This window comes from Muntiacus reevesi, chromosome 2, assembly GCF_963930625.1.
Source record: "Muntiacus reevesi chromosome 2, mMunRee1.1, whole genome shotgun sequence".
NCBI classification, from domain to species: domain Eukaryota; kingdom Metazoa; phylum Chordata; class Mammalia; order Artiodactyla; family Cervidae; genus Muntiacus; species Muntiacus reevesi.
The window spans coordinates 81,464,356-81,490,650 of NC_089250.1; the positions used below are offsets into that span (position 1 = coordinate 81,464,356).

General features: G+C 37.6%; 1 protein-coding gene across 2 annotated transcripts in view; it reads right to left on the bottom strand.

Moving 5' to 3' along the window:
• Window positions 1-26,295, bottom strand: part of ZNF33B (zinc finger protein 33B) — a 60,319-nt gene that overhangs the window by 13,736 nt on the left and 20,288 nt on the right. For both annotated transcript variants that reach the window (XM_065922228.1, XM_065922227.1), the window contains exons 3-4: window positions 26,019-26,163; window positions 25,266-25,361 (exon numbers count right to left, since the gene is read on the bottom strand). In XM_065922228.1, the coding sequence (XP_065778300.1) occupies window positions 25,266-25,361; window positions 26,019-26,163 (241 nt within the window). The remainder of the gene's footprint in view (window positions 1-25,265; window positions 25,362-26,018; window positions 26,164-26,295) is intronic.

Below are 26,295 nucleotides of genomic sequence, written 5' to 3' on the forward strand. Positions count from 1 at the left end.
GATCACTCACCTAGAGCCTCATATCCTGGAGTGCAAAGTCAAGTGGACGTTAGGAAGCATCACTATGAACAAAGATAGTGGAGGTGATGGAATTCCAGATGAGCTATTTCAAATCCTAAAACATGATGCTGTGAAAGTGCTGCACTCAACATGCCAGCAAATTTGGAAAACTCAGGAATGGCCACAAGACTGGAAAAGGTCAGTTTTCATTCCAATCCCAAAGAAAGGCAACCCCAAAGAAATGTTCAAACTACCGCACAATTGCACTCATCTCACATGCTAGCAAAGGAATGCTCAAAATTCTCCAAGCCAGGCTTCAACAGTACATGAACCATGAACTTCCAGATGTTCAAGCTGGGTTTAGAAAAGGCAGAAGAGCCAGAGATCACATTGCCAACATCTGCTGGATCATCGAAAAAGCAAGAGAGTTCCAGTAAAACATCTACTTCTGCTTTATTGACTATGCCAAAGCATTTGACTCTGTGGATCACAACAAACTGTGGGAAATTCTTAAAAGAGAAGGGAATACCAGACCACCTTACCTGCCTCCTGAGAAATCTGTATGCAGGTCAAGAAGCAACAGTTAGAACTGGACATGGAACAACAGACTGGTTCCAAATTGGGAAAGGAGTACGTCAAGGCTGTATATTGTCACCCTGCTTATTTAACTTATATGCAGAATACATCATGCAAAATGCCAGGCTGGATGAAGCACAAGCTGAAATCAAAATTACTGGGAGAAATATCAATAATCTCAGATACGCAGATGTTACACCATACTTACGGGAGAAAGCAAAGAACTAAAGAACCTCTTGAAGAAAGTGAAAGGAGAGTGAAAAAGCTAGCTTAAAACTCAACATTCAGAAAACTAAGATCATGGCATCTGGTCCCATCATTTCATGGCAAATAGATGGGGAAACAATGGAAACAGTGACAGACTTTCTTTTCTTGGGCTCCAAAATCACTGCAGATGGTGACTGCAGCCATGAAATTAAAAGACACTTGCTCTTTGGAAGAAAAGCTATGACAAACCTAGACAGCATATTAAAAAGCAGAGATATTACTCTACCAATAAAGGCCCGTCTAGTCAAAAGCTATGGTTTTGCCAGTAGTCATGTATGGATGTGAGAGTTGGATCATAAAGAAACCTGACTGCCAAAGAATAGATGATTTTGAATTGTGATGCTGGAGAAGACTCTTGAGAGTCCCTTGGACTGCAAGGATATCAAACCAGTTAGTCCTAAAGGAAATAAGTCCTGAATATTCATTGGAAGGACTGATGCTGAAGCTGAAACTCCAATGCTTTGGCCACCTGATGTGAAGAACTGACTCAATGGAAAAGACCCTGATGCTGGGAAGATTGAAGACAGGAGGAGAAGAGAACAGAGGATGAGATGGTTGGATGGCATCACTGACTCAGTCTCATGAGTTGGGGGAAGCTCCGGGACTTGGTGATGGACAGGGAAGCCTGGCGTTTTGCAGTCCATGGGGTTGCAAAGAGCCGGACAAAACTTAGTGACTGAACTGAACCACAATTAAAATTACTCCTAGAAAGAAAAAGTTCCATTGTAAGTGGGAAAATACTGAATGATATCTCAGTTCTGATAAACGTCAGACTACTAGGAAACCCATATGAACGGACCTGGAGTAATGGGCAACTAAGGAGGCAAGAGCTAGTCAAAACTGTGAAAAAGACCAAGTGACTTCAGGAGTTAAATTGCAAAGAATCTGATAAAAGACCGAATTACTTCCCCCCTCTCAAATTCAAATGTTGAAGTCTTAATCCCTGATGTGGCTGTACTTGGAGACAAAAATTTTTAGAACTGGTTAAGGTTAAATGAGTTCATAAGGGTAGAGCACGAATCCAATGGAAATGGCATCCTTATTAGAAGAGGAAAGGACACCAGAGCTCACTTGCTCTTCATGTGCCGCAGAGAAAAGGCCATCTGAGGACAGTGAAAAGGTGATGTCTGCAAGCTGAGGAAAGAGACCTCATCAGAAACGAATGCTGCTGGCACTTTCATTTTGAACAACTAGCCTCCAGTACTGTGAGGAAATGAATTTCTGCTCATAAGCCACCCAGTCTATGGTGTTCTGTTAGAGCAGCCCAAGCATACTTATAGCACAAAGAGAAAACAGATTTGACTGAAAATTTAATAAATGGCAACAAGAAAGGCATAACAGCACCAAAAATAATAACCAAAGACTAAGGACAAAAAAGAAGAAGAAAACAGAATGAGTAAACTCTGGATATAAAAAGGTAGTCTGACTGCTGGTGGAAACATAAGTTGGTACAGACACTACAGAAAACAGTTAAGCAGGTTTCTCAAAAAGCTAAAAATAGAGATGCCATATGATTCAGCAATCCCACTGCTGGGCATATACCCAGACAAAACTGTAATTCAAAGCGATACATGCACTGCTATGCTCACAGCAGTGCTAAGACATAGAAACAACCTAATGTTCATCAACTGATGAATGGATAGAGAAGATGTGGTGCATATGTATGATGGAATACTACTCAACCATAAAAAAGAATGAAATAGTGCCATTTGCATCAACATAGATGGACTTAGAGATTATCACACTAAGTGAAGTAAGTCAGACACAGAAAGACAAATACTGTGTAATACCACCTATATGTGGAATCTAATATATAACGCAAATGAACGTAACTACAAAACACAAATGAACTCACAACATAGAGAACAGACTTGTGGTTGCCAAGGGTGAGGGAGAGTGGGCAGGGATGAAGTGGGAGTTTGTGTTTAGCAAGTGCAAACTATTACATATAGAATGGGTAACAATAAGGTCCTACTGTACAGCACAGGGAACTATATTCAATATTCTGTGATAAACCATAATGGAAAAGATGTTTCCATAAATAAATGTTTATTTATAAATATAAATTTTAAAAAGTTAAAAAAACATAAATAAAAATGTTTATACACAGGTAACTGAATCACTTTGCTGGATAGTAGCAATTAATACAGCACTGTAAATCAACTATATCTAATACAAAAATAAATTTAAAAATACAGAAAAGTAAACGGACACTTTCTAACACCATACACAAAAATAAACTCAAAATGGATTAAAGATCTAAATGTAAGACCAGAAACTATAAAACTCCTAGAGGAGAACATAGGCAAAACACTCTCTGACATAAATCACAGCAAGATCCTCTATGACCCACCTCCCAGAATATTGGAAATAAAACCAAAAATAAACAAATGAAAATTAAATGAAAATTTTAATGAAAATTAAAAGCTTTTGCACAACAAAGGAAACTATAAGTAAGGTGAAAAGACAGCCCTCAGATTGGGAGAATAATGGCAAATGAGGAAAGAGACAAAGGATTAATCTCAAAAATATACAAGCAACTCCTGAAGCTCAATTCCAGAAAAATAAATGACCCAATCAAAAAATGGGCCAAAGAACTAAACAGACATTTCTCCAAAGAAGACATACAGATGGCTAACAAACACATGAAAAGATGCTCAACATCACTCATCATCAGAGAAATGCAAATCAAAACCACAATGAGGTACCATTACACGCCAGTCAGGATGGCTGCTATCCAAAAGTCTACAAGCAACAAATGCTGGAGAGGGTGTGGAGAAAAGGGAACCCTCTTACACTGTTGGTGGGAATGCAAAGTAGTACAGCCACTATGGAAAACAGTGTGGAGATTTCTTAAAAAACTGGAAATAGAACTGCCATATGACCCAGCAATACCATTTCTGGGCATACACACTGAGGAATCCAGATCTGAAAGAGACACGTGCACCCCCAATGTTCATCGCAGCACTGTTTATAATAGCCAGGATATGGAAGCAACCTAGATGCCCATCAGCAGACAAATGGATAAGGAAGCTGTGGTACATATACACCATGGAATATTACTCAGTCGTTAAAAAGAATTCATTTGAATCAGTTCTAATGAGATGGATGAAACTGGAGCCCATTATACAGAGTGAAGTAAGCCAGAAAGATAAAGAACATTACAGTATACTAACACATATATATGGAATTTAGAAAGATGGTAATGATAACCCTATATGCAAAACAGAAAAAGAGACACAAAAGTACAGAACAGACTTTTGAACTCTGTGGGAGAAGGTGAGGGTGGGATGTTTCGAAAGAACAGCATGTATATTATCTATGGTGAAACAGACCACCAGCCCAGGTGCGATGCATGAGTCAAGTGCTCGGGCCTAGTGGGCTGGGAAGATCCAGAGGAATTGGGTGGAGAGGGAGGTGGGAGGGGGATCGGGATGGGGAATATGTGTAACTCTAAGGCTGATTCATATCAATGTATGACAAAACCCACTGAAAAATAAAAAATAAATAAATAAATAAATAAATTTAAAAAATTAGAAAAAGACAATATGATGTAAAAGAAAGTAGAAAGCATGAAGGAAGAAATAAAGGTAAAAACAGATAAATAATAAAGATAAGAATTTTAAAACTTCATTTTTAAGGTCTACTAGTTTTATTAACTCCTTATTGCAAAATTCAGACTTAAATTGAAGAAAATAGGGAAAACTACTAGGCCAATCAGGTATGACCTAAATCAAATCCCTTATGACTATACAGTGGAAGTGACAAATAAATTCAAGGGATTAGATCTGAGAGACAGAGTGCCTGAAGAACTATGGATAAAGCTTTGTAACTCTCAGGGAGTGTTTGATGGGAGGATGCCTACGTGCTGCCTCTCATGAGTCCTTTGTCCCTCTTCAAGCGGAACAGCATGCTGCTCCCAGAGACTGAGGTCATTGTATGAGGCAGGCTTGGGTCTCCTTTAGTAAACATTCTCTTTTTGACAAAATTGCTTAGTCTTGCTCCCCCTTCATGAGATATGGATTGTCTCCTGAACTTGTGACTAGGATTACCCCTTGTTCCCTTGGTAACGGTTACTGTATGTTTGGCTTTCTGATCTCTATCATTCCCGAAAGAAGTTTCTTGTACCACAGTCTACATATACTCATAGAAAAATCGTTAAAGCACCTTTGCTTCATCAGAGCTTAAGTCCCTGGGTCTTTTTTTGTCTCTCTCTCTCTCTCTCTCTTTCTCTGGCTGACTCTCTGGAGCATGGAGACCCGTCGTGCTCGCTTTCCTGCCCGGGCTTCTAAGACCCTCTCGAGAAGGCACTTTGTGCTTTCACCCCCTCGAGAGGGCGCCTGGTGCCTTCGTGAGCGATGCAAGCCCTGTGTCAAGGGCTTAATTGGTCCTCTGTGTAAACCAGGGGATATCAGCCTCTTTCTCTCTTTTACTTTCTTACCGTCGACTCCGTACCACCAGGTTTCGGTCCATTAAAGGACCCCAACAAGGGGCACCAAGAAACTGGGACACTGGTATACGTGGCATATTGGGTGGAGTGACTCAGGGACCTATTGAGGTCGGTAAGTACTAAGGCATGGGTCAAATGGCTGGAAAGCCCCATCATTTTTCTACTTTACTTCACCATTTGTTTAAAGTTCAGGGACTTCTGGTTTCACACCGATGAATAGAGGCTTGCCTTCAAACAGTAGTTGAACATAATCCCTGGTTCCCTGATGAAGGCAGTTTTGATTTAGAAATTTGGCACCAGGTCAAAGAAAATGTTGAACAAGCTGCCGGGCAGGGAGAAAATATTCCAATTGATTTTTGGCCCTTTGGGCTCTCATTAAAGCTGTAATGCTACCATTTCAAGGTAATTTTAGCCCTCATGATATTCGACAACAGATAGAGCACTTATTGCATGAATATGAATTAGATGATGAAACTTCACAAAAGGCTCAATTAGAACAACATAAAATATTTCAAAACTTTCCTCTTAGCCTTGCCCTGGCTGCTCCAACTCCTCCTCCTCCTTCTCCTCTGCCAGCAGGCACATATCCAGAGGTCTCTCCTTTGTTAAAACTTAATGATTCTGATAACGACTCTCCTGAGGCATTTCTTGATACCCAAACTGGCAACACTCTTATGAACAATTATGGTAAGTCCTTGACGCAGACTCACACTTACAAAAAATCAGCACTTATCCACTTTCCTCAGCAACAGAGACTCTCTGATTTACTGGCCTTGCAGTCACAAGTTTCTGATGCCAATGGTTTTTCTGTCCTTCCAGTTTTAAGAAATTCTGACACTCAAGGGCACATAATACCTCAATATGACAGTATTAATCTTTTCCACATGCAACAAATGAAAAAGGTTGTAACTATGTATGGCCCACATTTGCCTTTTACAAGAGAGCTTCTAAATGTTGGGACATCTTCTATTGGAAACTTTATTCCCTATGATTGGTGAACTTTAATAAAAGCTCTCCTTAAACCCGGAGAATATCTTCAATGGACAATGTGGCTTCATGATATAGCCAGAGATCATGCTAACAAGAATGCTCGAGCTGGCACTCCCCAAAATCAAATTACCTATGAAATGTTAACTGGCTCCGGACAATTTGATACTATAGAAGCTCAAATACAATGCCCTCCTTTGTTGCATGAACAATTAAAAACAGTGGCCCTTGAACCTTGGGATTGAATTACTCCTCAAGGAGAGCCTACAAGTAATTACACTAAAATATTACACAGACTTAATGAAAGTTATGCTGATTTTTTGGCTATTTTCCGTACTGTAATCAGAGAAGAAGCTAAAAGACAGCTAGAGAGATTATTTGCTTATGAGAATGCAAATCAGGAATGTCAAAGAGCTATCGCTCCAATTCGTGCGACTGGAACTATTATTGATTATTTGAAAGCTTGTTGCAATCTAGGATCAGAAACTCAAAATATGCAAATGCTAGTTGAGGCAACGGCTGCTACCTTTAGAAAGGGAAATGAAGGATGCTTTATATGTGGAGATAAAAATCATTTAGAAAGGGACTGCCCTAAGAAGGCTAATAAAATATCAAGAATTTGCCCTCGCTGCTGTAGAGGAATGCATTGGGCCAAAAATTGTAAATTTAAATTTGATATTGATGGAAAACCTATTCCAGGAAACTCCAAACAGGGGACCCCTCAAGTCCCCTACAACAAAAATCAGGGGCAAATTCTATCTTTTCCCTCAAACCCTCAACATCCGGCAGTGCTGCCGTCGATATACCAGCCCTAAATGATTTTTTCCTTTACCCTCAAGCAGTCCCTACTAGAGTGCCTACCGGACTTTTTGGACCCCTGCCCCCACAAACTTTCGGTCTTTCGCTTGGCCGATCTAGTCTGACTTCTAAAGGAATTACTGTTCACCCTGGAATAATCAATTCAGATTATAAAGGAGAGATTCAAATTATGATGTCATCTCAGATTCTATGGCAATTCAAAAAGGGGGACAAAATTGCTCAATTACTTCTTTTACCTTACATTTCTATTAACTCCTCTAATAATGTACAGACAGATGGATTCGGCAGTACAGATCAAAAACAATCTTTATGGACATCATTAGTATCTGAGTATGCCCGACCAAATATAGATATCAAAATTAATGGTTAAAGATTTTCTGGTCTCCTCGACACTGGATCTGATATTACTATTATTTCCAAATATTTATGGCCCAAATCCTGGCCTGTAGAAAAGGTCTCTTGCCAAATTGCAGGAATTTCTCAAACTAAAGTACAAGAAGTTTATCAAAGTGTTCAAATATACCCATGTGGGGGACCAGAAGGCCAACCTGCAACATTAAGACCTTATGTGATATTCTTTAATCTAATAGGAAGGGACTTACTTATGCAATGGCAGACTCAAATATACATTCCACATTTTTCCTAGGGGCCACTGCTCATTTAACAAACAAAGCAATTATTAAAATAACTTGGAAGAATGATGAGCCTATTTGGACAGAGCAGTGGCCCCTTATAAAAGAAAAATTACAGGCTGCTAAAGAACTTATAGACACACAATTAGAATTGAAACATATTGAGGAAGCTTGCTCTCCATGGAACTCTCCTATTTTTGTTATAAAAAAGAAGTATAACAAATGGCGCCTCTTAACAGACCTTAGAAAAGTTAATGCATCTATGAAACCTATGGGTGCATTACAACCAGGAATCTCATCACCTACTACTATTCCTCAAAACTGGCATACTATTATTATTGATTTACAAGATTGCTTTTTTAATATACCTTTACAGCCTTTAGACCGAGAGAGATTTGCTTTATCTCTCCCTTTTTCTAACCACAAAGGGCCTCATAAACAATATCAATGGACTGTGCTGCCTCACGGAATGATGAATTCTCCCACCATGTGTCAATACTATGTGGCTAAAGCCCTTGAGCCCATGAGAAAACAGTTTCCTGACTTTCTTGTTATTCATTATATGTATGATATATTATTTTTTGCTCCATCTGTTTTAGAAACTCAACACGTGTTTGATATAGCTCAACTATGCTTAAAAAACTCTGGGTTAATCATTGCCCCTGAAAAAATTCAAACCTCTACACCTTACCATTACTTAGGATTTATTGTTAATAGACAGTGTATTATTCCTAATTAACTCAGATTCGTACTGATAAATTATCAACTTTAAATGATTTTCAAAAACTCTTGGGCAATATAAATTGGATTAGACCCTCATTAGGCATTGCTAATTATCAACTAACTAATCTATTTAATACTTTGAAAGGAGATCCTAATTTAGACAGCCCTTGTTCACTTTCTCGAGAAGCATGAGAGGAACTCTAGCGCAAAATAAATTACAAAAACAGTTTCTTACTCGCATCAGATTAAATTTACCTCTAGAATTATTTGTACTGCCCTCTCTTCATTCTCCCACAGGACTTCTTGCCCAACAAGAACACCCAATAAAATGGATCTATACACATTTTAGAGGAGTAAAGTCACTTACACCTTACCTTAATTTAATTGTTCTTATCATTATCAGTGGAAGAAATAGAACTAAAACTCTGATTGGCTCTGATCCTCATAAAATTGTAATACCTATCAATAAATTTCAATTTGAGAATCCATTACAAACTTCCACCGATTTTCAAATAGCCTTTCTAGAATATTTTGGAGAAATTTCATTCTATTATCCATCTAGCAAGCTATGGAATTTTTTCAAAAATACTGAATTTATTATTTCCCACATTGTCAGCTCACAGCCTATACCACAAGCTGAAGTTTTTTATATAGATGGAACTAAAAATGCCAAAGCCTCATTCTGATCTCTCAAAGAATATAAAGTCTTTTACACTAAGTTCCATTCTGCTCAACAAAACGAATTATATGCTCTTGTTCAAGTTATTTGCCTACATCCTCACCCCATTAACATAGTCTCTGATTCCTTATATTCAGTTTTTGTATTAAAAAATATAGAAACCTCTATTATAAATTCCAATCAACCTATTATTCAACAACTTTTTTCAGAATTACAATCCATTACTAGAAACCACACTTCTCCCATTTATATTACCCATATTCGGGCACATTCCTCCCTTCCTGGTCCCATGACTCATGGTAATGAACAGGCTGATAAACTTGTTTCTTTTGCTACTCTGGAAGAACAACATGCTTTGCTGCACAAAAATGCTGGTTCCCTACACCAACTATGGAAAATTCCATACTGCCAGGCTAAAGAAATTATTAATAATTGCTCTACTTGTAAGCCCCTACATCTTCGGCCCATTGCACAAGGTGCTAATCCTCGGGGACTGCAACCTAATGAACTATGGCAGATGGATGTAACTCACTGTCCTGAACGTTCTCCATCTTCCTTCCTACATGTCTGCATTGACACCAATTCTTCTTTTATATGGGCCACACCTCTTCGCAGTGAAGCTACACACCACATTATAACTCACTTACTAGCCTGCTTTGCTATGATAGGAACTCCCAGCTCTATTAAAACAGACAACGGCCCTGCCTACACTTCAAGATATCTCACACAATTTTTACAATCCTTTTCTATTAAACATATTACCGGCATTGCTTATAATCCACAAGCGCAAGGCATAGTCAAATGAGCACATCACACACTAAAATTACAAATAAAGAAATTAAAAAGAGGAAAATACATGGGAACACTGCTATTTTCCTCATCTAAAACAGACTTTACTAAATTCCAACATAAGATATTTTCTAAACCTACAACTATTGTTAATACAGCTTTATTTGTTTTAAATTTTTTAAACTTACCACAAGGAGATATCTTGACTACAGCAGAAAAACATTTCGAAGAATTGAAGGATTCTTCTCTGCCTCTGCCCATTTGGTACCAAGACGGGTTAAATAAACAATGGAAACCTGGGAAATTAATCTTACAGGGAAAGGGGTATGCTTGTATTTCCCCAGATGGATCCAACGAGCTCACATGGCTTCGTCTTCGGAAGATCCAAGCCAGGGGGGGCCCAGCCTTCAGGATAGAGAAGAGACAACAAAAACCCCAGGAAGAAGAAATTCCAATACGGGCCATGACAGCTTTAAAAATCTCCAGAAACGCCACTCTCGGTGGCATCAACCTTGATCTCCCCTCTTGGGGACAAATAAAAACACTCACTAATTAAGCTGAAAATCTGGTTTCTCAACAGGGAATGCCTCGGAATCCTGAAAATGTTTTCGTTGTTCTGCTTCCTTTGCTTGCTTGTGCCTCCCCTGCTGAAGCTGAATCAATAAATCACACTTACTGGGCTTACATACCAACCCCCCTTTACTTCAGATCCTAGATTGGATGGAGAGAGGACCAATCATATTAACTAATGACTCCACACATATGCCTTCTCCCTAGAGCTTTAAAGGGCCTTCACACCCTGAAGAAGAAGGGAAACTAATTAATATCTCTTTAGGTTATGAAGTCCTTCCTTTATGTATGAGCCAAGCAGAATTATGTATAAACGTTAGTCAACAACTTGGGCTTTCGTCCTGCCTCCAAGAAAGGATTTTCGGACACTGCTTGGATTATTTACTGCCCTTTCTTTGTCAGTGAACCATATTTATACTACTGAAACTTTAGGGAAAGAATTAGGGAAAGAACAAAGAACAACATGCCAAGGGTTTACTAATAAGAACTTTAAATATATTCCTGTTCATTGGGACAAATGTCAGGCCAAATCAGGGAAATTAATGTTTCTAGCCAATCATACAATTGTTGATTGGGGACCCCACAGTATGTGATTATCTAACTGCTCAGATGATATTAACAGTACTGTAAGTGATTACATTACTCAAGTGGCATGGAAGGTTACCAATACTACAATGGAGCATCACCATGACAAAGGAATTCTTGGATGGCATGACAGTGGAATGGCCCCCCGCCTCGTCCTCGAATCGTCCTCGATAAACAGACTGGGCCTGGACAATGGGGTATCTGGAAGCTTGCTGCAAGCACTGAGGAACTTGGGACTTGGACCAGACATTTCACAAGGACCAATCGTAGACATAGCAATTATTTCTTTCACTATAATCAATCATATTTTATACAAGCCTGTGTTCCATTTCCTTTTGTTGTAGCTATAGGAAACTTAAAATTCAATAAGACTTCACGTTCTATAACTTGCATAAATTGCAGATTATATACTTGTCTTAACTCCTCTATTTCCTTGAGATATGACTCTCTTTTGATTCTTCGATCTCGACATAGTCTATGATTACCAATAAATCTCCAACGGCTCTGGAAAGAAGGTCCCATGGCTGGACTTGCTTCCCGGTTGCTTACTAAATTGCTCCGGCGATATAAATGATTCATTAGATGGCTGATGTGTAGTATTTTGGGATTAATAGCCATTTGCACCACTGCTGCTGTCACTGGTGTTGCTTTACAAACCTCTATTCAGACACATAATTTTATTCAAAATTGGACTAAAGATGCCCATACTATATGGGCCACTCAGACTCAGATAGATGAGGAAATTCAAGAAGAAATACAGGAACTGAGAAGAGCCATCAAATGGATTGGAGATCAATGTACAAAAACAGGTGATGCTAAAATGTGATTGGAATTCTACTCAATTTTGTGTTTCTCCTGTTCATTTCAATAATAGTGCCTACAACTGTGAACAAATCAAGTTTCATTTACAAAACATACATGATAATGCCTCTCTGAATGTACAATTATTACAAAAAGAAATATTTGAAACCTTTTCTAATAATCTGCCCTCTTCCATTAATATGGAAACTTTAGCTGAACAATTAGTTGATCAACTATCTGGGCTAGACCCACATAGATGGTTTCAAAGCCTTACTCATAGCATTGGGTCTAGAACTATAATTTTGGTGATTATCTTAACAATTATATTTGTTGTCTACCATTGTCTTCATGCAAAGATTGTCAAAACTAAACAAACTCTGATGGTCAGAACTCTTCTTGCAAATATTAGAAATAAATAACGGGGAATTGTCAGGGAATATTTGATGGGAGGATGCCTACGTGCTGCCTCTCGTGAATCCTTTGTCCCTCTTCAAGCGGAACAGTATGCTGCTCCCAGGGACTGAGGTCATTGTATGAGGCAGGCTTGGGTCTCCTTTAGTAAACATTCTCTTTTTGACAAAACTGCTTAGTCTTGCTCCCCCTTCATGAGATATGGATTGTCTCCTGAACTTGTGACTAGGATTACCCCTTGTTCCCTTGGTAACGGTTACTGTATGTTTGGCTTTCTGATCTCTATCATTCCCGAAAGAAGTTTCTTGTACCATAGCCTATATATACTCATAGAAAAATCGTTAAAGCACCTTTGCTTCATCAGAGCTTAAGTCCCTGGGTCTTTTTTTGTCTCTCTCTCTCTCTTTTTCTGGCTGACTCTCTGGAGCGTGGAGACCCGTCGTGCTCGCTTTCCTGCCCAGGCTTCTAAGACCCTCTCGAGAAGCCTCGAGAGGGCGCCTGGTGCCTTTGTGAGCGATGCAAGCCCTGTGTCAAGGGCTTAATTGGTCCTCTGCGTAAACCAGGGGATATCAGCCTCTTTCTCTCTTTTACTTTCTTATCATCGACTCCGTACCACCAGGTTCCGGTCCATCAAAGGACCCCAACAGCAACACTGGACAGGAGGCAGTGATCACGACCATCCCCAAGAAAAAGAAGTACAAAAAGGAAAATTGGTTGTCTGAGGAGGCCTTAAAAACAGCTGAGAAAAGAAGAGAAGTAAAAGGCAAAGGAGAAAAGGAAAGATATACCCATCTGCATGCAGAGTTCCAAAGAATAGCAAAGAGAGATACGAAAACCTTCCTCAGTGATCAATGCAAAGAAACAGAGGTAAACAACAATAAAAATAACAACATGGAAAAGACTAGAGATCTCTTCAAGAAAATTAGAGATACTAAGGGACCATTTCATGTAAAGATGGGTAGAATAAAGGACAGAAACAGTATGGACCTAACAGAAGCAGAAGATATTAAGAAGAGGTGGCAAGAATACAAAGAAGAACTATATATAGAAAAAGATAACCATGATGGTGTGATCACTGACCTAGAGCCTGATATCTTAGAGTGCAAAGTCAAGTGGGCCTTAGGAAGCATCACTATGAACAAAGATAGTGGAGATGATGGAAATCCAGATGAGCTATTTCAAATCCTAAAACATGATGCTGTGAAAGTGCTGCACTCAATATGCCAGCAAATTTGGAAAACTCAGGAATGGCCACAAGACTGGAAAAATTCAGTTTCCATTCCAAACTCAAAGAAAGGCAGTGCCAAAGAATTTTCAAACTACTGCACAATTGTACTCATTTCACATGGAGTAAAGTAATGCTCAAAATTCTCCAAGCTAGGTTTCAACAGTACATGAACTGAGAACTTCCAGATATTGAAGCTGGATTTAGAAGAGACAGAGGAAGTAGAGAACAAATTGCCAACATCTGCTGGCTCACAGAGAAAGCAAGAGAATTCCAGAAAAACATCTCCTTCTGCTTCACTGACTATGCTAAAGCCTTTGACTGTGTGGATCACAACCAACTGTAGAAAGTTCTTAAGGAGATGGGAATACCAGACCATCTCACCTGCTTCTTGAGAAATCTGTATGCAGGTCAGGAAGCAACAGTTAGAAACAGACATGGAACAACAGACTGGTTCCAAATTGGGAAAGGAGTACATCAAGGCTGTATTTTGTCATCCTGCTTATTTAACTTATAGGCAGAGTACATCATGCAAACTGCCAGGCTGGATGAAGCACAAGCTGGAAACAAGACTGCTGGGAGAAGTATCAATAAGCTCAGATATGCTCAGATATACCATCCTAATGGCAGAAAGTGAACAAAACCTAAAGAACTTCTTGATGAACGTAAAAGAGGAGAGTGAAAAAGCTGGCTTAAAACTCAACATTCAGAAAACCAAGATCATAGCATTTGGTCCCATAACTTCAAGGCAAATAGATGGGGAAACAATGGAAACAGTGACAGACTTTCTTTTCTTGGGCTCCAAAATCACTGCAGATGGTGACTGCAGCCATGGAATTAAAAGATGCTTGATTCTTAGAAGAAAAGCTACTATAAATCTAGACAGTGTGTTAAAAAGCAGAGACATTACTTTGTCAGCAAAGGTCTGTATAGTCAGACCTTTGTACATGACTGGTTTTTCCAGTAATCATGTACAGATGTGACAGCTGGGATCATAAAGAAGGCTGAACATCAAAGAATTGATGCTTCTGAACTGTGGTTTTGGAGCAGACTCTTGAGAGTCCCTTAGACTGCAAGGAGATCAAACCTGTCAATTCTAAAGGAAATCAACTCTGAATATTCATTGGAAGGTCTGATGCTAAAGCTGAAGCTCCAATACTTTGGCCACCTGATGTGAAGAACCGACTCATTGGAAAAGACTGTGATGCTGGAAAAGATGGAAGACAGGAGAAGGGAACAACAAAGGATGAGATGGTTAGACAGCATCACTGACTCAATGGACATGAGTCTGAGTAAGCTTCAGGAGAGGGTGAAGGACACGGAAGCCTGGGGTGCTGCAGTCCATGGGGTTGCAAATTGTGGAACATGACTGAGTGAGTGAACAACAACAAAATTTTATTAAGGTATGTCTTAGGACTATTCTAGGTACGTTTTCCCAGGTTTCTAGTGTTCTGTTTGAATATGTGAAACAGGTCTTCTTTAATTTTTGCAGTTTTAAGATGATCAGAAGTTAAAGAAACAGAAAGACAAAAATTGAACAAATTAAGTCAAAAGGCTGGTTCTTTGAAAAAATTCACAAAAAAGGCAAATCACTGACTAATCTAATCAACAAACAAGTGGGAGAAATCACAACTACACAAAAAAAGAAATGATAAGGGAGAAGCAATCATTGAAACAAGGTGTATTATCCTAAAAGGCTATTTTTTGCACAACTTGCTACAAATACATTTGGAAGAGAAGAATAAATAATTTCTTGGGAAAATACAACTTATTAAAATATATCCTGGTAGAGACAGAAAATATAAACAGAAAAATTTCCACATAAGCAGCAAAAAATAGCAAGTTTGCCTAAGCAGTAGAATGAGCACCTCTAAAATTTTAATCTAGATTCACAGATGGTTGAAGTTTTGCAACCATGCTTTATTTTTCTCTATATAAAGCCTTCTTAACCATTAACTATTCTAAATCCAAATATCATGACCCATTACTCCAAATACGTCAGCATTCTATCTTCGAAGAATAAAAATGTGGTCACACTCAAGGAAATTATACCTGATAATATATTATATGCTATACAGGCCATTCATGAAGAGCAGCATCTCTGAAAATATCACGTGCTTTTCACTTATATAAATCCCTTCCTTTAATCGTAAAATTCTCCAAAGGCAGAGTGTTTAATGAAACTGATTTAATAAAAAATTTTTCTTTAAAAAATTTCCATACATTCTGAAATGTATCAATATGTTTCTTTGACTTGTTTTTTCACTGTTTCCTAAATTCACCCACACTGTTGCACATAGACATATATCGAAAAGACCACTGTGAAAATATACTGTAATTTACATACTGATTCCCCTATTTGATGGATAGTCTGGTTGACTATCTAGTTTTTCTATTATTATGAACAATACAGACATTCTTCTATACAGCTGGTGTCTACTTGGAAGTGTCTCTAAACAATGCTACTCAAAAGTGGAGAGTTGCATATCAATGCCTGTCAATATGAGGTATGTAACAAGTAGGTGATAAGATAAATACACAGAGGGCAACCATTTAGAAACTTTCACATCAATCCCAAGAGTTTTAGTGAGGCAGACATGAAGAATCAACTGAATACATTCAAACTATATAGTTTGATAAGTTCTGACACAATAATATATATGAACAGATTTATTTCTGGGTTCTGTATTTTGATCAACTCCTCTATGTGTCCTTGAGGCTAACACCACAGTCTTGTTTACCATAACTTTATAGCAATTCTTGAAATCAGGCAGTTGTTACGCTAAACTTAGCTTTTATTTTTTGAAGCTGTTATTCTAGCTCCTCTGACTCCTCTGAACTTCTATATGAAGTTAGGAATCAGCTAGTCAATTACTCAAAGAAAGCCTGTTGTGACTCAGACTGGAGTTGTTCTGAATCTACAAATCTTTTAAATGAGAAAAATGTTAATCATATTGAGCACTTAGATAATGACCATGTATAAAAGTATACATGTCAATACATGAGCTTCTCTCTCTCCAGTTATTTAGGTATTAAATTGCTCTCTGCAATGGTCTACAATGTTCAGTGAGGTCTTTCACATCTTTGCTAGATAAGTCAGCAAAAAAATATTTTTCATGCTATTGCAAATAAAACTGATTTTTGTATGCTGACTTTTATCTTGCAACCTACATGCACTTAAAAATTCTAGTCATTTTTTTATGATTCTACATAATTATCTTTTTGTGAATAGACAGTTATACTTCTTTTTCCACTACTGCCTCCTTTTCTTTTTCTTCCCTGATTATACTAGCCAGATTACATTATTTTACTGAGTATGAGTGGATTACCTGTCTTGTTCCTGATATTGTTTAGGAAATTATTCTGTTTTAAAATATTAACCACAACATTAGCTGGTTTTCAATAAGAGGCCTTTTGTCTTATTTTCATTGAGAGCCTTAATCTGGAATGAAAGCTGAATTTTGTCAAATGTTTTTCTTGTATCTATTGAGATCATCATACAAGCTTTTCTTTTATTTTTTTTAATATAGGTTTCCATGTTACTCTGTCCATACATTTCACCCACTCCTCCCCTCTCCCCATGTCCATAAGTCTATTTTCTATGTCTGTTTCTCCACTGTTGCCCTGTAAATAAATTCTTCACTACCATTTTTCTAGATTCTGTATATATGTGTTACAATATCTTTCTCTTTCTGACTCACTTAACTCTGTATAATAGGTTCTAGGTTCATCCACCTCATTAGAATTGACTCAAATATGTTCCTTTTTGTAGCTGAGTAATATTCCATTGTGTATATATACCACAATTTCTTTATCCATTCATCTGTCGATGGACATCTAGGTTGCCTCCATGTTCTAGCTATTGTAAATAATGCTGCAGTGAACAATGGGATACATGTGTCTCTTTCAATTTTGGTTTCCTCAGGATATATGCCTAGGATTGTGATTGTTGGGTCATATGGTGGTTTTATTCCTAGTTTTTTAAGGAATCTCCATACTGTCTTCCACAGTGGCTCTAACAATTTACATTCCCACCAACAGTGCAAGAGAGTTCCTTTTTTTCCACACCCTCTCCAACATTCTTTGAAGACTTTTTGATGAGGGCCATTCTGACTGGTGTGAGGTGATTGTAGTTTTGATGAGCATGTTTTCATATGTTTGTTAGCCATCTATATCTCTTCTTTGGAGAAATGTTTGTTTAGGTCTTTTTCCCACTTTTTGACTGGGTTATTTGTTTTTCTGGTACTGAGTTAGTTGTATGAGCTGCTTGTATATTTTGGAAATTAATTCTTTGTCAGTTGCTTCATTTGCTGTTATTTTCTCCCATTCTTGAGGGCTGTCTTTTCATCTTCCTTACAGTTTCCTTTGCTGTGCAAAAGCTTTTAAGTTTAATCAGGTCCCACTTATTTACTTTTGGTTTTATTTCCATTACTCTAGGAGGTAGGTCATAGAGGATCTTGCTTTGATTTATGTCATCGAGTGTTCTGCCTATGTTTTCCTCTAAGAGTCTTATAGTTTCTGGTCTTACATTTAGGTCTTTAATCCATTTTGAGCTTATCTTTGTGTATGTATTAGAAAGTGTTCTAATTTCACTCTTTTAACATGTCGCTATCCAGTTTTCCCAGGACCATTTATTGAAGAAGCAGTCTTTGCCCCATTGTATATTCTTGCATCCTTTGTCAAAAATAAGGTACCGATGGGTACATGGGTTTATTTCTGAGCTTTCTATCTTGTTCCATTTGTCTATATTTCTGTTTTTGTGCCAGTACCATACTGTCTTGATGACTGTAGGTTTGTAGCATAGTCTGAAGTCAGGAAGCTTGATTCCTCCAGCTCCATTCTTCTTTCTGAAGACTGCTTTGGCTATTCGAGGTCTTTTGTGTTTCCATATGAATTGTGAAAGGTTTTGTTTTAGTTCTGTGAAAAATGCCATTGGTAATTTGATAGGGTTTGCATTAAATCTGTAGATTGCATTTGGTAGTATAGTCATTTTCACAATATTGATTCTTCCTGCTCAGGAACATGGAATATCTCTCCATCTATTTATGTCATCTTTGATTTCTTTCATTAGTGTCTTGTAATTTTCTGTGCACATTTCTTTCATCTCTTTAGGTAAGTTTATTCCTTGATATTTAATTGCAATGGTGAATGGAATTGATTTCTTAATTGCTCTTTCTGATTTTTCACTGTTAGTATGTAGAAATGCAAGTGATGTCTGTGTATTGATTTTGTATCCTGCAACTTTGCTAAATTCACTGATTAGCTCTAGTAATTTTCTGATACTATCCTTAGGGTTTTCTATGTATAGTATCATGTCATCTGCAAACTGAGAGCTTTATTTCTTCTTTTCTGATCTGGATTCCTTTTATTTCTTTCTCTTCTCTGATTGCTTTAGCTAGGATTTCCAGAACTATGTTGAATAATAGTTGTGAAAGTGGACACCCTTGTCTTGTTCCTGATCTGAGGGGGAATGCTTTCAGTTTTTCACCATTGAGAATAATGTTTGCTGTAGGCTTACCATATACCATATCCCTTGTGGCTCAGCTAGTAAAGAATCCACCTGCAATGTGGCAGACCTGAGTTCGATCCCTGGGTTGGGATCTAGATCTCCTGGAGAAGGGAAAGGCTACCCACTCCAGTATTCTGGCCTGGAGAATTCCATGGACTATGGGGTCACAGAGTCAGACACACCTAAACAACTTTCAGTTTCACTTTCACTATCACATATATGGCCTTTACTATGTTGAGGTAGGTTCCTTCTATGCCCATTTTTTAAAGAGTTTTAATCATAAATAGGTGCTAAATTTTGTCAAAGACTTTTTGTGCATTTATTGAGATGATCATATGGTTTTTATCTTTCGGTTTGTTCATATGATGTATCACACTGATTGATTTCCGTACATTGAGGAATCCTTGCATCCCTGGAATAAACCCAACTTGATCATGGTGTATGAGATTTTTGATGTGTTGCTGAATTCTGTTTGCTAAAATTTTGTTGAGGATTTTTACATCTATGTTCATCAGTGATATTGGCCTGTAGTATTTTTTGTGTTGTGTTTGTCTTGTTTTGGAATCATGATAATGGTGGCCTTGTAGAATGAGTTTGGAAGTGTTCCTTCCTCTGCAATTGTTTGAGAGTTTTAGAAGGATAGCCATTAGCTCTTCTCTAAATGTTTGATAGAATTCTCCTGTGAAGCCATCTGGTAATGGGTCTTTTTGTTTTTTGGGAGATTTTTTACGACAGCTTCAATTTCAGTGCTTGTAATTGGGTTGTTCATAATTTCTATGTCTTCCTGCTTCAGTCTTGGAAGATTGAACTTTCTTAAGAATCTGTCCATTTCTTCCAGGCTATTCATTTTATTGCCATGTAATTGTTCATAATAATCTCTTATAATCCTTTGTATTTATGCATTGTCTGTTGTAACCTCTCCTTTTTCATTTCAAATTTTGTTGATTTGATTCTTCTCTCGTTTTTTTCTTAATGAGTCTGGCTAAGGGTTTGTCAATTTTGTTTATCTTCTCAAAAACCAGTTTTTAGTTATATTAATCTTTACTATTGCTTTTTTCATTTCTTTCTGCTTGAATCTTTATGATTTCTTTCCTTCTACTAACTTTGGGGTTTTATTCTTCTTCTTTTTTCCAGTTGCTTTAGGTTAATGTTAGGTTGTCTATTTGATGTTTTTCTTGTTTCCTGAGGTAAGATTGCATTGCTATAAACTTCCCTCTTAGAACTGCTTTTGCTGCATCCCATAGGCTTTGAGTTGTTATGCTTTCATTGTCATTTGTTTCTAGAAATCTTTTGATTTCCCTTTTGATTTCTTCAGTACACTTATTTTAGAAATGTGTTGTTTAATCTCCACGTGTTTGTGCTTCTTACAGTTTTTTTCTTATAATTGATATCTAGTCTCATAGCATTGTGGTCAAAGAAGATGCTTGATACGATTTCAATTTTCTTAAATTTACTGAGGTTTGAGATGTGGTCTATCCTGGAGAATGTTCCATGTGCACTTGAGAAGAAGGTGCATTCTTCTGCATTTGGATGGAATGTCCTGAAGATATCAATGGGATCCATCTCATCTAATGACTCATTTAAGACTTGTGTTTATTAATTTTATATTTCGGTGTGAGTGGGGTGTTAAAGTCTCCTACTATTATTGTGTTACTGTCAATTTCTCCTTTTACATCTGTTAGTGTTTTTTTAATGTATTGAGGTGCTCCTATGTTGGGTGCATAGATATTTACGATTGTTTTGTCTTCCTCTCGAATTGATCCCTTGATCATTATGTAGTGTTCTTCCTTATCTCTTCTAATCTTCTTTATTTTAAGGTCTATTTTGTCTGATATGAGGATTGCTACTCCACCTTTCTTTTGCTTCCCATTTCCATGGAATATATTTTTTCCATCCTCTCACCTTCAGTGTATATGTGTCTCAAGGTCTAAAGTGGGTTTCCTGTAGACAGCATATATATGGGTCTTGTTTTTTAATACATCCAGCCAGAGCATGTCTTTTGGTTGGAGCATTTAAACCATTTACATTTATTTTTTTTTCCATTTACATTTAAAGTAATTATTGATATATATGTTCCTATTGCCATTTTCTAATTGTTTGGGGTTGATTTTGTAGATCTTTTTTCTGCTGTTGTATTTCTTGACTATATAAGTCTGTTTAACATTTGTTGTAAAGCTGGTTTGGTGGTACTGAATTTTCTTTTGCTTGTCTGAAAAGCTTTTTATTTCTGCATCAATTGTGAATCAGGTCTTTGCTGGGTATAGTAATCTTGGTTGTAGATTTTTCCCTTTCAGTACTTTAAATATATCCTGCCATTCCCTTCTGGCCTAAAGAGTTTCTGCTGAAAGATCAGCTGTTAAGTGTATGGGATTTCCTTGTATGTTACTTCTTGCTTTTCCCTTGCTGCTTTTAATATTCTTTCTTTGTGTTTAGTCTTTGTTAGTTTGATTAGTATGTGTCTTGGCATGTTTCTCCTTGGGTTTATCCTGTATGGGATTCTTTGTGCCTCTTGTACTTGATTGACTATTTCCTTTTCCATGCTAGGGAAATTTTCAACTATAATCTCTTAAAAAATTTCTTATACCCTTTCTTTTTCTCTTCTTCTGAGACCCCTATAATTCAAATGTTGGTGTGTTTGATATGGTCCCAGAGGTCTCTGAGACTGTCCTCAGCTCTTTTCATTCTTTTTTATTTTGCTCTTCAGAAAATATTCCCACCATTTTATCTTCCAGCTCACTGATTCATTCTTCTGCTTCAGATATTCTGCTACTGATTCCTTCTAGGGTACTTTTAATTTCAGTAATTGTGTTGTTTGTCTCTGCATGTTTATTCTTTAATTCTTCTAGGTCTTTGTTAATTGATTCTTATAATTTCTCCATTTTGTTTTCAAGGTTTTTTATCATCTTTACAATCATTATTCTGAATTCTTTTTCAGGTAGTTTGCCTATTTCTTCTTCATTTATTTGGACTTCTGTGTTTCTAGTTTGTTCCTTCATTTGTGTAGTATTTCTCTGCCTTTTCATTATTATTTTTTTTTAACTTATTGTGTTTGAGGTCTTCTTTTCCCAGGCTTCAAGGTTGAATTCTTTCTTCCTTTTGGTTTCTGCCCTCCTAAGGTTGGGGTTTCCCTGGTGGCTTAGATGGTAAAGCATCTGCCTGTAGTGTGGGAGACCCGGGTTCGATCCCTGGGTTGGGAAGATCCCCTGGAGAAGGAAATGGCAACCCACTCCAGTACTCTTGCCTGGAAAATTCCATGGCCTGAGGAGCCTGGTAGGCTACAGTCCATGGGGTTGCAAAGAGTCAGACACGACTGAGCAACTTCACAGGTCACAAGGTTGGTGCAGTGGTTTGTGTAAGCTAGGGTGAGATTTGTGCTGAGTTTTTGTTTGTTTGTTTGTTTTTCCTCTGATGGGCAAGGCTGAGTGAGGTGGTAATTCTGTCTGCTGATGATTGGGTTTGTATTTTTCTTTTGTTTGTTGTTTAGATGAGGCATATTGCACAGGGTGCTACTGGTGGTTGGGTGATGCTGGGTCCTATATTCAAGTGGTTTCCTTTCTGTGAGTTCTTACTATTTGATACTCCCTAGGGTTAGTTCTCTGGTAGTCTAGGGTCTTGGGAGTCAGCTCCCACTCCAAAGGCTCAGGGCTTGATCTCTTCCAGGAAAACTTAATTGATCCACAAATCTAACTGACATTTGAAAATGCATGCTCCTGTTATGGCTCACAGATGATGTCAGGCTCTGTCCACCAGAATTCTCCAAATAAAAGTCTTGCTTGGCCAACAGGAAGTAAACAATCAGGAAATAGAGATCAGCTGAGCTCTGCCTCACCTGAGCTTCAGGATAAACAGCAAATACAGTACAATAGTCCGATGGTCTCTTTGATAATCTTTCCTGTCTTCACCAAGTATCTGGAAATTTTAGGATACAGTCAAGGCAGTACTCAGATGAATATTTATAGCTATAAACACCTGTGGCACAGGAGGGCTCCCCAGCTCCTACTCCCTGAATCCTCTTTCTCCTCTCCTCCTCCCCTCCTCTTTCTCTCTCCCTCAGTCTCTGCCGGGCACGCGTGGTGCCAGTTGGTCCTGACCTGACCAGAAAGAGAACAGGGTGGGAGGGGGTGGTGGCAGCGGTGATCAGCAGCCACTGAGATCGCTTTCATAATTTCTCTTTTTGATAGCCTGTTGTTACTGTATAGAAATGAAACAGATTTCTGTATATTAATTTTGTATCCTGCAACTTTACCAAACTCATTGATAAGCTCTAACAGCTTTTTGGCAGCACCTTTAGAATTTTCCATATGTAGTATTATGTCATCTGCAAACAATGATAGTTTTGCTTCTTCCTTTCCAATTTATATTCTTTATATTTCTTTTTTTTGTCTGCTATGACTAGGACTTCCAATACTATGTTGAATAAAAGCGGTGGGAGAGTCAGCATCCGGGTCTTGTTCCTGATCTTAGAGGAAATGCTTTTAGCTTTTTACCACTGAATAATGATGTTAGCTGTTGTGTTATCATGTATGATCCTCCATACACAGTCTGCTGAGAGTTTTACTGTAAATGAATGTACAATTTTGTCAAAAGCATTCTGCACCAAATGAAATAAACGTATCTCTATAATGTTTTGCAACAGTTGAGAAGGGTAAGTGTTAACTCCTCTCTAAACATTTTGTAGTATTTACCTGTGAAGTCATCTGGTCCTGGACTTTTGCTTTTTATGATTTAAAAAAAAATACTGATTCAATTTCATTACTGGTAGGTACAAAATATTATCTAAAGTATCTATTTGTTTTTAAATTATAAGACATACAAAGAAACAGGAAAATGCCACCTGTGCTGGGGAAATAGCAAACAACAGAAACTGTTTGTAAGAGGATCCAGATATGGGACTTAGCAGGCCTTACAGCAGCTATTATAAATATGTTCAGAAACTACCAAGCTTAAGGAAGCAAATATTAGTATGAAGGCAGATCATCACATAGAGAGCAAGAATAAAGAGACAAATAAAAATTCCAGGTTTGAAAATTATAATAACTGTAACAGAAATTCACTGGAAGGATTCAATAGTAGATTGGTGCTTACAGGAAGAAGAATTAGTGAAAAGTGAAGAGAGCTCAACCAACAAAATGAAATCTAAGGAACAGAGAAAGAAAATATAAAGAATAAAGCCTCAAATAAGTGAAGGACACCACTAACTGCATTAACATTCATAATGGAAGTACCAGAAGGAAAGGAAAAAGACCAAGGAGCAAAAAAAAAGTTTTCAATGAAATGATGGCAAAAATTTTGCAAATGTAAAGAAAAACATTAATCTGCAAATTCAACAAGATGAACTCCAAGTGGGATAAACAGAGAGATGCATCATAGCAAAAATACTTAAGAAACAAAGACAAAACTTTAAAATCAACAAGAGAAACACAACTATTAACATACAAGAAACTCCAGTAAGATTAACACTTGACTTCTCATCTGAAACAACAGAGTCTAGGAGGTGGGATGACATTTTCAGTATGCTGGGGGGAAATGTGTTCTAGTTCTAACTTTTTAGTGGGACCTCCATACTGTTTTCCATAGTGGTTGAACCAATTTGCATCTTAACCAATGGTGTACAAGGGTTCCCTTTTCTCAACATTCTCGCCAACACATTATTATCTCTTATCTTCTTGATGCCAGCCATTCCAACTGGTGTGACATGGTATCTCACTGAGGTTTTGATTTCTATTTCCCTGATGATTAGTGATGCTATCTTTTCAGGTACCTGTGGGCATTAAAAATACTATTTCTATAACTCATTAAGATGCATTATTTTTCCATTACTAAACTCTCAGCTCTTAAGAGTACAGTAACTACTCCAAAATTATTTGAGTCAAAAAAATGAATGTATGAAAGAATAGCTAATAACAGCATGAATACAGAGCAATGGAGGTTGTAAGCTGAGCAACTGAAGCTGCTTTGAGAATCATAAAGTAACCAAGGAAAACAACAATAAAATGAGGTGGGCAAAAATTGGATTACTGGCAAATATAAGAATGATAAATATTTAAAAAGTGAAACAAAAAAAGAACATTTTTAATAAGAGTGGTATCTGGAGACTTCATTCAAAAATTAGTATTTTAAGTCATTTCTAAGTATTAGGACCTCTAAAGTGATATTCTTAAAAAAAATTTCAAAGTTAACCTCTAATCAGAGGAAGATAATAAATTGCCTGACGTTCACTTGTTCAATACACATTAACTCACCTGAGAAGCTTTGGCTTGGGAATTCTTCCTCCAATATCCATGGCTCTTCTCCTTGCTCCAGTCTGAAGATCACCTCTGGTTTGGTAATACAATACCCTGTCAAAGTGAAATAATTTACGATGTGGACTGGGTGGCCTAGACTTCAGGGCCTCTGAAACAGGAGGAAGCTTCTAGAGCTGCTCAAGGAAGGTGCCACCGAACATTTCACTGGAGAAGCAAGCACAAGTATCTTCCTGGTGCCCCAAAAGGACCTGTAAACAGTAAGTCTTGAATCCCAATCTTAAATATCATTAAACTTCTCATGATGTCCATAAGCTTCTTAATTAAAAGAATTTTTTTGTTACAACTTTGTGGCCAAGATGAGCCCTACAAAGAGGGTCTGATTTAATACTCATATGCATGTATTATTACTTTATGCTTTAGTCTGTTTGGGCTATTGTAACAGAATACCATAGACCAGGTGGCTTTAAAAACAGAAATATACTTCTCACTCTGGAGGCTGGGAATTCAGAGATCAAGGTGCCAGTATGGCCAGAATCTGGTGCGGCCTCACTTCCTGGTTTGCAGAACACACCTTTTTTGCTGTGTCCTCACAAGGTGAAGAACACCAAAAGATCCCTTTTCTTCTCCTGTTTTTGTAAATGCATTAATCCCACCAAGAGGATCTAATAATTCAATCTAACACTACTTGAGGATTGGAGTTTAAAAGAATTTTTAAATACCATTTAGAATTACATCATAAACCAACCTTACCCACTGAGACAAGGTTCCTGTAGTTCTCCAGCATCACATCTCTATACAAGGACCTTTGAGTTGAATCCAGGTGCTGCCACTCCTCCTGGGTGAAGCCCACAGTCACATCCTTAAAGGATACCGATCCTTGGAATTTCGGTTCAATCTGAAATATTCAGAATAAAGATGACATGGAAAAGATGTATGGAAGCAAATCCCTACCATGATTATTGTTTACAGGTTACCAAACTAGTTTGCAGAATGTTCCTTTTGCTTTACACTCTGGGAGAACAAATCA